The sequence below is a fragment of the Trichechus manatus genome, unplaced genomic scaffold (assembly GCF_000243295.1).
Source record: "Trichechus manatus latirostris isolate Lorelei unplaced genomic scaffold, TriManLat1.0 scaffold00003, whole genome shotgun sequence".
NCBI lineage: Eukaryota > Metazoa > Chordata > Mammalia > Sirenia > Trichechidae > Trichechus > Trichechus manatus.
In genome coordinates, this window is record NW_004443939.1 from 8,727,270 (window position 1) to 8,740,813 (window position 13,544).

Sequence of the window (13,544 nt, forward strand, 5' to 3'; positions counted from 1 at the left end):
AACTAATAGAAGATTTCAGCAAAGTTTCAGGATACAAGATAAACATACAAAAATCAGTTGGATTCCTTTACACCAACAAAGAGAACCTCGAAGAGGACATCACCAAATCAATACCATTTATAATAGCCCCCAAGAAGATAAAATACTTAGGAATAAATCTAACCAGAGATGTTAAAGACCTATACAGTGAAAACTACAAGACACTACGAAGACTGAACATTGTGAAAATGTCAATTCTACCCAATGCAATCTACAGACACAATGCAATCCTGATCCAAATTCCAACGGCATTTTTTAATGAGATGGAGAAACAAATCGCCAACTTCGTATGGAAAGGGAAGAGGCCCCAAATAAGTAAAGCATTACTCAAGAAGAAGAATGAAGTGGGAGGCCTCACACTACCTGATTTTAGAACCCATTATACCACCACAGTAGTCAGAACATCCTGGTACTGGTACAACAACAGAAACATAGACCAATGGAACAGAATTGAGAATCCAAACATAAATTCATCCACCTATGAGCAGTTGATATTTGACAAAGGCCCAAAGTCCGTTAATTGGGGAAAAGACAGTCTGTTTCACAAATGGTGCTGGCAAGACTGGATATCCATCCGCAAAAAACTGCAACAAGATTCATACCTCACCCATGCACAAAAACTAACTCAAAATGGATCAAAGACTTAAACATAAAATCAAAAATGATAAAGATCATGGAAGAAAAAATAGGGACAATGCTAAGAGCCCTAATATATGGCATAAACACAACACGAACCATAAGTAACAATGCACAAGCACCAGAAGAGAGACTAGATAAGTGGGAGCTCCTAAAAATCAAAGACTTTTGCTCATCAAAAGACTTCAACAAAAGAGTAAAAAGACAACCTACAGACTGGGAAAAAAATTTTGGCTATGACAAATCTGATCAGCATCTAATCTCTAAACTCTACAAGCTATTGCAAAACCTCAACAACAAAAAGACAAATAACCCCATTAAAAAATGGGCAAAGGATATGAACAGGCACTTGGCAAAAGAAGATATTCAGGTGGCTAACAGACACATGAAGAAATCACATGATCATTAGCCATTAGAGAAAAGCAGATCAAAACTACAATGAGATATCATTTCATCTCAACAAGGCTAGCATTAATCCAACAAACACAACATAATAAATGCTGGAGAGGTTGTGGAGAGACTGGAACACTTATACACTGTTGGTGGGAATGTAAAATGGTACAACCACTTTGGAAATCAGTATGGCGCTTCCTTAAAAAGCTACAAATAGAACGACCATACAATCCAGGTATTCCACTACTTGGAATATATGGTAGAGAAACAAGAGCCATCACACGAATAGATATATGCACACCCATGTTCACTGCAGCACTGTTCACAATAGCAAAAACATGGAAACAACCTAGGTGCCCATCGATGGACAAATGGATAAACAAATTATGGTATATCCACACAATGGAATACTACGCAATGATAAAGAACAACAATGAAGCTGTGAAACATCTTATAACATGGAGGAATCTGGAGGGCATTATGCTGAGTGAATTTAGTCAGTCACAGAAGGACAAATATTGTATAAGACCACTATTATAAGAACTCAAGAAAGGTTTAAACACAGAAGAAAACATTCTTTGATGGTTACGAAGGTGGGGAAGGACGGTGAGGGTTATTCACTAACTAGCTACCAGACAAGTATTATCTCAGGTGAAGGGAAGGACAGCACGCACTACAGGGGAAATCAGCACAACTGAACTAAACAAAGCTAAGAAGTTTCCTGAATACAATCAAACATTTTGAAGGACAGAATAGCTGGGGTATAGATTTGGGAACCATGCTTTCAGGGGACATCTAGGTGAATTGGCATAACAAAGCTTATTAAGAAAATGTTCTGCATCCTACTTTGGTGAGAGGCTTCTGGGGTCTTAAAAGCTTGCAAGCGGCCATCTAAGATGCATCAATTGGTCCCAACCCACCTGGAGTAAAGGAGAATGAAGAACACCAAAGGCACAAGGAAAGTATTAGCCCAAGAGACAGAAAGGGCCACAAAAACCAGAGACTGCATCAGCCTGAGACCAGAAGAACTAGATGGTGCCTGGCTACCACCAATGACCACCCTGACAGGGAACACAGCAGAGTCCCGGATGGAGCAGGAGAAAGATGGGGTGCAGAACTCAAATTCTAGCAAGAAGACCACACTTAATGGTCTGACTGAGACTGCAGGAACCCCAGAAAGCATGGCCCCAGATTTTCACTCAACCCAGAACTAAAACAATTTCCGAGGCCAACTCTTCAGACAGGGATTGGACTGGACAGTGGGACATAAAGTGATACTCATGAGGAGTGTGCCTCTTAATACAAGTAGATACAAGAGACTAAACGGCAGCTTCTGTCCGGAGGTGAGATGCGAAGGCAGACAGGGTTAGGAGCTGTTTGAATGGACATGGGGAATCAGGGGTGGAAAGCAGGAATGTGCTGTCACAGTAAAGGGAAAGCAATTAGGGTCACATAACAATGTATGTATAAATTTTTGTATGGGAGACTAACTTGAAATGTAAAGTTCATTTAAACTACAACAGTAAAAAATAAAAGAACAGTATAAAGGTGCTGTGTCTTTTTATTTTCCCTTAACCTACCTGTACAGAAAAGAATTAATATAGCAGGCTTAAGACTGCTATTCTACAAAAGTCCTGTTTACAAGATTGGCCCGTATCTGGCATCTAAAAACTTGGATTTTTAGAGGGTTCCCACCACCCTAACTGATAAGAGGGGCTCACTGTGCCTAAACAGTTTGTGCAAGCAATACGGTTTATGCTGAGCACCAATTTTCCTCCTGAGAGTCTGGAATTTTGGTACTTGCTAGGCAGAGGGTACCTATGTGACCAGCCCCCAGTGCAAGCCCTGGGCACTGAGTCTGTCATAGCCTTCTCTGGTAGATAACATTTCATATGTGTTGTCTCAATTCATCCTGTATAAACTTCACTAAGAGAAGATTCTTGGAAGCTTATGCCTTGTTCTTCCAGTCTTCACCCCATGCACCTTTTCCCTTAGTTGCATTCTTTCACTAAAATAAATCATAGCTTTGAGTATAAATATATGCTGAGTCCTCTGAATTCTCCTAGTGAACAACTGAACTTGGGGGTGGTCTTAGGAACACATGACACACCACCCCCTTTCCTTTTCAGGCTGGTGAAGCTTCAATTCCATATTAAACACTCACTTCTTCTCCCTATACACCTTCTTCCTGAAAAATTCCATTCAGCAGTATACTTCGAGGTATCACATTTACTCTGTTACCTCCACTCCCAAACTCCATACCAATTACAACTGCCTACTGGGCAACTCAATCTAAAGTGCATAGACATTTTAAACTCAATACGTTAAAAAATAAACTCATGATGGTTCCATAATTACTCTCCCTTAGCATGCCCCCAGTTTACTTCCCTCATGCTCCCTATTTAGGGTAGTGAAATCACCATCTACCAGGACTCTAAACTGTACAGTATTCAAGGTCCTTAATAATCTGTTACCAGCCTGGTCTTCCATCCTCATCTATCTCGATTTCCCATGCACTTTAAATTATATTCATACCAGATTACTTGCCAGTCCTTAAACACAGACTATAGTCACTTTGCACTTGCTATATGATCATCTGAGTTGCCCACCCTCTCTCTGTATGGTAAATGCTTACATATCAATGCCACATCTCAGTCCCAGCAGAAGAGGCAACTCCCTCCTCTGTACTTGAAAGCAATTTGTTAATACAACTACTACTATACTAATTTTATTGTATTATAACTATTTCTACACTTTCCAATATTAAATTGTAAGGTTTTTGAAGGGAAGGCTCTCCTTGACAGATAACACTCCTGATCTCACAAAGCTTATAGTCTAATGAAGGAAAGAAATAATAAACAACTGTGTGTGTACATATGTATACACACACAGAAAGACAGTGAGAGAGAGTGAAAGTACAAGAAAGAGATAAGCAGCCAAGTGCAGAATAAGAAGATACAGTGACGGAGTTGATACGTTTAAGAGTTATCAGAGAAGGCCTTAATGAAGAGAAGTCAAATGAATAGAAGGAAAAGAAAAAATAACAAAAAACATTCCACCCAGAGAAATAGCAAGTACAGAGACACTGAGGAGAGCCTGGCATGTACCAGAAATAGAGTGAAGAATTTGAAGCAAATGATCCCTACGAGCTCTTTCCATTTGAAATACCTTCAGTCTGAGAAATAAAATGAATTGGATGATTGTTTTTCAATTCTAATTATTGTATCACGTACAAGAAACTTAGAAAAAGAAATTGATTGTTCAATGTTAGTGTATTTATTTTTAAAAACTGATTCCTTTAAAAAGTAACTCATGTATTTTTTAACTAACACATACTGCGAGTCTTAGAACAGATAACAAACTGACATAAGTACTTCAAGTTAAATTTGATCATAAAAATTATTAAAACTCACTTACTTGTGTGTGGATAGATGAAACAGCAACAACTTCAACATTAAAAACACCTTTGTGATTATCTACCCATTTCATGCCAGGTAGAGGAACCTGTAAGATATTAAATATAATGATCACAGAGGTTTAAGTAGATTATTAATTCTGAAAACAAAACAAAAAATTAAAATGTCTCAAAAAGAAAAAATACTGTGGAAATATATTTTTATTTACAGTAAATCAATTAAAAACTTGTGTTTTGTTCTTATTACTAAATCAGTATATGTTGCCCACAAAAGAATTAACAGGTTCAAAAACCAAAAAGCAGAAAATACCCAAAATTCTATCTTCCCAAAGATAAATCCCTTTATATCATTCCAAATCTTGCTCTATGCACATGTATTTTTATACACACTCTTACACAGGTGACATCAAACATATTATTCTGAAACCTGTTTTTCACACAGTACACTGTGAATCTCTTTTCAGTCAATACATACAAATCTGCAACTTCATTTTAATGGTTTATAATATTCCATTTTATTTTAAACACTATTATGCTTTAATTGGGCTTTAAACAACAACAAAAAATATTCACAAGCAAAGGAAGCTTACTATTTTAAAAGTTAGAACACATTTTCCCCTGATGAAAACTGCCAAGAATGTGAATTAAAATTAACTCATAAAAAATAATTTTTAAAGAGTACATCAGTTCTTCCTATGCTTCCTGCTAAAAACTCTGAACATAATATATAAAACAAACATAAAGTCTCTGAAAGGTAGAGAGGAGAATCCCACTTCTGCCCAGTAATGAGCTCCCCCTAAACTCACTCAGAGGAGTAAAAGGAGTCAGAGTGGAGAGCCTGGACCTTTACCCTCACCTGGCAGTACCAAATCAGTGTCCCCTTCCCTCGCCGGCTAAAACAGAAGATTTAAATAAGCTATACAGTCTCATAACATAATACCCAAAATGTGTAAGATACAATTGAAATCACACATCATATCAAGAACCAGAAAAATCCTAACTTGTAAGAGAAAACACAATCAACAGAGTCCATGGACAGATCTAACAAAGACTTTATTTTAAAGCAGCCATCAAAGCTTCAAAAAGCAATTAGGAATAACCTTCAAAGAGATGAAAAAAAAATAGTCTCAGCCAAAAAAAGAAAAGAAAATAGAAGGGATTTCTTTCCCATCATTTTATATTTTTATGATGTGTAGGAAGAAAAAAAGCAAATAAAGTCACTTTTCTACTATGTAAGTAAGAAATGCAATGTCTCTACTAAGACAAATAACACAAGTTTTGAAACATTTTTGAAACAAAAGCTGGTGGGGTTAGGTTGACAGTTGTTAAGGCAAGAAACAATATTGGTTCTTTCAACCCAAAACACTTGTGAACTTTAAAAAAAAGAAGATCATGCAAGTAATACGTGAATATATACTTCTTTTAGAATAGTGCTTCTCTAAGTGTGGTCTAAGCATCAGTACAACCAACATCACCTGGGAACTTGTCAGAAATGTAAATTATCAAGCTCAACCCAAATCTATTAAATCAGAAACACTGAGGGGGAGGTTCAGAAATTGATGTTACAATACCTCCATGTAATTTTGATGCACATTAAAGTTTAAGAAATGCAATCTTAAAATATTTCAACAAGCTGTAGCAATAGTAATGTTAGTAGTAGTACTAATAGCAGCAAACACTTTTCATATGCCTGGCACACCATTATAAATGTCCAGCATATCATTCAATCATCAATATAACCCTTCACGGTAGGTATTAATTATTCTCCTCATCTTACAGATGAGAAAACTGAGACACAGAGAGGTTAAGAAATTTGTCCAAGGTCATACAACTGATAAGTGGTAGAGCCAGGACTGAAACCAGGCATCATACTACTTTTAAAAGTATTTGAGATTTAAAAAAAAAATTTTTTTCACAATCCCAGTTCCCTTCTGAGAGCTAACTTTTCTTAATTTAGTGTGTATTTTCCAAGTTATTTTCCATACAATTACTGATGTATACCTACATACAGAGTTTGGTTGTTGCTATATTGATTGTTTTTATGTCTTTTAATAAATGTTCTATGGGATATTTAAATCTATATTATTCCTCTTAATTACTACACCATTGTATGGATGGACTAAAATTTAATTACCTATTCCATCGTTGGTAGATAGCCAGATAATTTCCATTTTTTAAACTTTCTGCTAATATCAATAATCCTATAATTTTTTAGACTTGTTATTTAACAAATATTTACTGAAGTTCCTACATAAGTACTGGGGTTACATGGCAAACAATAAACATAAGGTCTGTTCTCTAGGAGCTTAATCTCTTGTGAAAGAGAGAGAAAAGTAAGTAAATGAATAATTCCAGATAGTGATAAGTACTAAGAAAATAAAATTGACTAAAAAATAATAGAGTGTATCAGCTGTATGGAGGAGAGACTAGATGAAAATTCATGGAGTGAGGAAAGACCTCTTTGAGGAAGTGCTATATTATCAACAATTCTGATAATGAAAAGGATCTAGGCATAAAGAACAGGAAGAAGAAAGAGAAACTTCAAAGGCCTGGAGGCAGGCAAAGGCTTAGAAGATGCTGTAAGTGTGGAGATAAGGGGGTACAGTGATAATGGAGGGGCAGAAGAGTCGACATCATTCAGAGATTTGTTGGTCATGGGAAAAAAATAGGAATTATTAAGTGCAATAAACGGCAGAGGGAATGGTACCATCTAATTTACATTTTTTAATTCCTTTATTTATTTTGTAAAGAATGGATTACAAATGGGCAAGAACCGAATATTATAAAGCAGTGAAAATTAATTAAATGCAACTACATATACCAGAAACATTAAATCTTGGTAATATAATACTAAATGAAAAAAATAAGTCCTAGAGAATTACATGCAGCATAACCCTTCTCATTAAATTTATAAAACAAGCAAAGTAAACAATGTAATCTTCGAGTACACATATACCTTATTTTTAAGGTAGTTTTAAAAGGCTGGAAAGAAGAATATGGAATAGGGGAATAGCATATAAGTAATATAAGTTATTGTTTCTGTGTCTAGCTCTTGGATTGGGTGGTGGATTCATGAGTGTTTATTACATTATTAAAATAATAAATTTAAAAGAATAACTATCCATCTGTAAATATAACCACTGTTAAATTTAAAAACATACTATATGATTATCTTTGCATAGTATGCAAATATATCTACAGGGTAATTCCTAAAAGTACAATTTGTAGGTTAGAGTATGTATACTTTCATTGTGACAAATTTCAGGCAAAACCAACCAAATAAAACTGTTCTTTCCATGTGATTATGTTGAGCACCTCAGGTTGAGTACCATAATTCTATAGGAAGAAAACTCTGGTGACAGACTGCCATGCTAGTTTATACTTTAATCTTTTATGAATTTGGTAAACATAAATCTGTTTCCTGAAGGCCAGTAAACACTGATCCTGAAAAGCTGAAGACTCTGAACTGAGGTGAATTCATCAGAGTAATATCACCAAAATGTTCCAACAGTATTCAACAAGAATGAGTCCCAGATTCAATGAAATCCCTATCAGCATCTCAACTGACTTCTTTATAGAAATTGACAAACTAATTCTAAAATTCATATGGAATTGCAAAGGACCCAGAACAGTCAAAACAATCCTGAAAAATGACAGCAAAGCAGGAGGACTCACACTTGCCGATTTCAAAACTTGTAATACGGCAATGATAATCAAGTCAGTGTGATAATGACACAAGAAAAGACATACAGATTAATGAAAATTGAGAGTTCAGAAATAAACCTATACACCTATGGTCAATTGATTTTTAACAAGGGTGCCAAGACCGTGCAGTAGGAAAAGAATAGCCTTTCAACAAATGGTAGTGGCATAACATGCAAAAGAATGCAGCTGGATGCTTACCTCACATCATATACAAAAATTAACTGAAAATGGATCAAAGAACTAAATGTAAGAGCTAAAATTATAAAACTCTTAGAACAAAACATAAGACTAAATCTTCATGACCTTGGATTTGGCAATAGATTCTTAGATATGATACCAAAAGCACAAGCAATAAAAGACAAATAGATAAACTTGACTTATCAGAACTAAAAACTCTTGATTAAGCACACTTAATAACAAGACTCACATTCTAAGGCCTAAAGAACTGTTGAAGTTAACACATATCAGGTCTCTGATTCTTAAAAAAGAATCAAAGAGAATCCAACCTCAGCCAGGAAAGTGAACGCAAAATTACATTAAGCAATGACCCAAAAAAGTTAAAAGTTTCTTTAATTTTATTTTTGGTGATGAAAGTTGAATGTTTAAATAATTATCTCACTTGTTTGAATTTAAGCAGTGAAACTAAAGAATATATTCTAGTCTTTTAATAATAAAACTAAAAATGTATACTACTCTTCTAATAATTAAAATATACAAAAGTTTAAGCATTTAATTATGGGGCTTATCTCACATTTCCATCAGTCACACTATACTGGGTCAATAATCAAATCCAAATTATTACCATATTCTTTATACTTGAGCACACACATCATAGTATTTAAAAAATCATTAGCCTCCCGATAGAAAGTGACCTTGCATCTGTGAATCAATTAAGTGAAAACAAGTGCATAATTTCCATAAAAACATATTTTCTTTTAAAACATTTCCTTTAGAAACATAATACCGTACCTGACAAGAGCCCACCTTATTTTAGTGAAAAGATGTGTTCCTGGGAAACTGAATAAAAGATTTTTGGGGGGAGAGAAGTCATATTTCTTTCCTATTGTCTTTATTCATTCATTTAATAAATATTTACTGAATGCCAACTATGTGCCAAGCATTGATCTAGAGAATTGTAGATACAGCAATGAAGAAGAAAAAGTCCTTACCCACATGGAGCTCATACTCTACAGACAATAAATGGATTAACAAAGAAATATGAAGTATAAAGTCAGTAATAAATGCTATGAGGAAAAATAAAGCAGAGTAAAGGGATAAAAATGATGGAGGCTGCTAAGACAGAGTAATAAGAGATGACAGCTTCTCTGGAGAGGTGATATTTAAGTGGCTATCTGAACGAAATGAAGGAGAAGGCCTTGTGACAGCATTTTCTGCAGAGAGAATTGCAAAGAGTCTGAGATGGGAGCGTGCTTATCATGTCTGAGGAAAAGCAAAGGTTGTATGGCTAGGGAAAAGTGAGTGACAGAGAATGCTGAGAAGTGAGATATGAGCAACAGCCTTCCATTGCATTTTTTAGAGCTATTTTACTTTGCTTTACATGATCTTTAATTATAAAAAGACTCTAACAATGTAATTTAAATCTGTTCTCTTCCCTCTAGTCTTTTAGAGAAATGTTAACAGTCTACTAAAAGAAAGTAATATTTATTTATTTAAAAAACTTCTCATATCACAATATGAAAATTCTCCAAATTTATTTTTTCTTTGAGTTTACATTTCATGTATTATTTTTGGTTTTAAAGTGAATACATTTATATTCAAAAGAAAAAAAAGGATAAAAACTACTAAGTTTTATATGGATAAGCTTACATTATTTTTCAGGGGAAATAATATTATTACTTTGTTATATACATGCAGATAGAAGAAATAGCAAAGTCTTGTTCAGCAAAAACATGTTTTTAATGAAAAATCCATTTCATGCAATCTGGAAATTTTTAACCTGAGAGATACTGACCTCAGGAGACAGTACAGAATATGCCTGTGGTGGTTTTTCCAGTGAGACTGGTAGGCAAAACTGACCAGTCTTCAATCGTCCATTCTGAAGCATTGGTATCCACTTTTAAATAAAAAGGCAGCAACATTAATTTAAATATTTACTGTAAAGCAATTACTTAGAAAACCTGTTTTAAGAACTTAAAAAAAAAAACCAAACCCATTGCCATTGAGTCGATTCCAACTCATAGCAACCCTGTAGGACAGAGTAGAACTGTCCTACAGCTTGGTGGATTCGAACTGACAGCCATTTCGTTAGCAGCTGTAGCTCTTAACCACTGCGCCAATGGGGCTCTTTACAAACTTAATATGAGCCAAATTTGTCTTAAATCATGAAACAGGAAGGGGATTTTATTATACAACAAATAATAACAGGCCTTCATAATTCCTCTAAAGAAAAGTTTCCCCAAGGATCATATTTTATTAAAGAAGATCCTCAAAACATTATGATTACTAGCCATGTAAAATCTATAGGAGGTCCTTATTATGCAAGGGAAAGTTGGTACTAGAAAAAGGTCACAAAGTGAATCCGCTTAATATTGGAATAATACTTTCAAAGTAAACAGTGAAAGGTCCTTGGCTGGCACAAACAGTTTGCACTCAGCTGGTAACCAAAAGGTTGGCAGTTCGAACCCACCCAGTGGCCTGCTTCTGTAAAGATTACAGCCAAGAAAACCCAAGGAGCAGTTCTACCCTGTAACACATGGGGTCTCCTAAGTCACAAATCAACAAAAGAAATAAAATCAAAAACAATAACAACAAAAAAAAAAAGACTAACAAAGTAAACAGTGAAAGAAATATCTGACTGGAAATGAATTTCGTCAACAAAACTAAAAACTATGAACATAAATTTACAGTTAGTAAAACTCATGTCACAAACTGCAAAAACAACAATAAAAAAACCAATTAAATGTTTTCTCTTTTTGGTAGAGGCTTGATTTTGCTGACAAAATTGTGTGATAGCACATTATGGTATCCCTCACCTTAGATTTACCTTTGCAATCCAATCATCATGAGGACGATTCTCATAAAAATACTTAAGGGTTTTAATTTCTTTTCCAAGGGTCGCTTTTAATCATTTTATATTCAAACCATTCTCTTCTGAAAAACCCTTAAATCTGTTGTTTTTTATGTAATTTGTATTACATCTACACAATACTATTGGATAGCAAAAAAAAAGGCTATTGCCACTGAGTTGATTATGACTCATGGAGACCACAAGGGGTACAGAGTAGAATTGCTCCATAAGGTTTTCTTGGCTGTATTCTCAACAGAAGCAGACAGCCAAGCCTTTTTTCCATGGTGTTGCCAGGGCGGTTCAAACTGCCACCCTTTAGGTTAAGCACAAACTGCTTATGCCACCTAGGGATCTATACTATTGGATAAACACTCAGTAATCAGGATGAATACCCAAGTGTTAAACATTGTTGTTGTTATGTGCCATCAAGTTGGTTCCAACTCATAGTGAGCCTACAGGACAGAGCAGAACTGCCCCATAGGGTTTCCAAGGAGCAGCTGGTGGATTTGAATTGGGGACCTTTTGGTTAAGCAACCGAGGTCTTAACCACTACGCCATCAGTGTTAAACGTATTAGTTAATAAATTGATTATTTAATTATATTAATGAGTATTTTGTTATTATGATGACTCTTCCTAACTAACACAACTTTATAGCTGTGGGGAATCAGATGAGAAATACTCAAATAATAATAAACGTCAACCATATCTTAAATATCATAATTATTTTTATATAAATTTAAAGCTATTTTTAAGATCAAAGAGCTAAATATTCAATTAAACAGACTTACTGTATATCCAACTGGAGTTTCAAGTGGGGTATTTTGTTTTTGTTGACAACTAACATGATAGAAAGTAAAAAGTAAATGATGATGGTCGGTTAAAGTAGCAGGCAGTTTAACCTTAATTTCTTCATGAAAATCAGGAGACCTTCATACAAAAAAACAAACAACAACAACAAAAAAGAGATCAATAAAGAGTCAGTAGTTTGTTCAAAACTAATAATTATTGAATTTGTGTATCCGAGTAATTTTTAAATTAATTTGAGTATTCATGCTTAATTTTTCCTCTAGTCCAAAATATTTTTCTTTATTCCAATCTCTAAATAACTACATCCTATTTCCAGATGAGGGAATGGTCACTGTTTCTGAAATTCCTCATCCAGTTTTCATAATGGATTGAGTAATTCTACTATCTGAAAATTCATTCATAATCAGCATGATGATGCTGAGCTCTTCCTTAGATTAGAAACTGTAAAGAAGAGGAGACTAGGGGAGGGTTTTCTACATTTAAGAGCCAATTCTGATACACATTACAAAGGAAAAAAAATGAGTTTTTAAAGTGTTTTAAAACCACTTTTTAAAAAAAACAAAAATATGTTTTTCTTTTATAGAACAGCTTCATAAGACTAATTTGTATCCTCTTTTTGTAAAAAAGAAAAAAACAGTATCTTTAAATAACAATATCACATTGGGCTCTCTATGGAATGTCTTATATGAATTACTATTTAATTGTTAAAGGAATAAAAAATATTACCAAAACATGAACTAGTGTATTGACTGAATGCATAAAATAGGGGGAGGACAGGTGTAGGGGGTAACCACAAATTGCACTTCTCCCACAGTTTAGAGTGCTCTCAGTCACTGTACAAAATAAAACCAACGGTACTTTCATTCCAATAGCCATTGAGAGTGGCCCCTAAGAGCATTGTTATAGGAAAGCATGGTTACATTTATGATACAGACTTAAAAGGGATAGACCCTTAGTGTCCCAACCTTCCATATTCAGTTAGCACCTCTCAGAGTTACATTCCATGAAAATGCATCCAAACCATATGGCTCCAATTATCTATCCTCCAAATAAAGGCTGTGCCATCAGTTAGGAGTTTTTTTCGATGCTAACAAGTCAAATATCTTTCCAAGTAAAATATTCATTCATCTCAAATAAGCTTCAAAAAGGCTAACAGTTGTAGATTTGATCTCAGAGATATAAGTGGGCTTTTAATAGCAACAAGAAAGATAACTAATGCTAGTCATCTGAGAATCTGATGACTTTAGTGAATGAAAAGATCCTATGCCTCTTATTACTAATCTCACTAATCACCGCTAAATTATGAGGAAACTGAATTTACCAGCAATGTCAGATGGTACTGTCATGTTAATTCCACTAATGCTAAGAGCAAAAAAATAAAGACCTAGCTACAAATTGATAAAGTTTTAGGAATTACCAAACTTTATAAATATTTTTCCTGGTATCAAGTGTTTTAGTTCATTTCTGTCCAGAAATCATATTATGTGAATGATTTTGTGGAAAATTAAACATCTATGAGA

General features: G+C 34.6%; 1 protein-coding gene across 4 annotated transcripts in view; it reads right to left on the reverse strand.

Annotated features, from left to right (window-relative positions):
* Positions 1–13,544, reverse strand: part of DOCK7 (dedicator of cytokinesis 7) — a 288,307-nt gene that overhangs the window by 123,359 nt on the left and 151,404 nt on the right. For all 4 annotated transcript variants that reach the window (XR_002823979.1, XR_002823980.1, XM_004369004.2 and 1 more), the window contains exons 17-19: positions 12,006–12,144; positions 10,161–10,262; positions 4,486–4,572 (exon numbers count right to left, since the gene is read on the reverse strand). Coding sequence is in view for 2 of the 4 variants with exons in the window: in XM_004369004.2 (XP_004369061.1) it covers positions 4,486–4,572; positions 10,161–10,262; positions 12,006–12,144 (328 nt within the window). In the remaining 2 variants the exon portion in view is untranslated. The remainder of the gene's footprint in view (positions 1–4,485; positions 4,573–10,160; positions 10,263–12,005; positions 12,145–13,544) is intronic.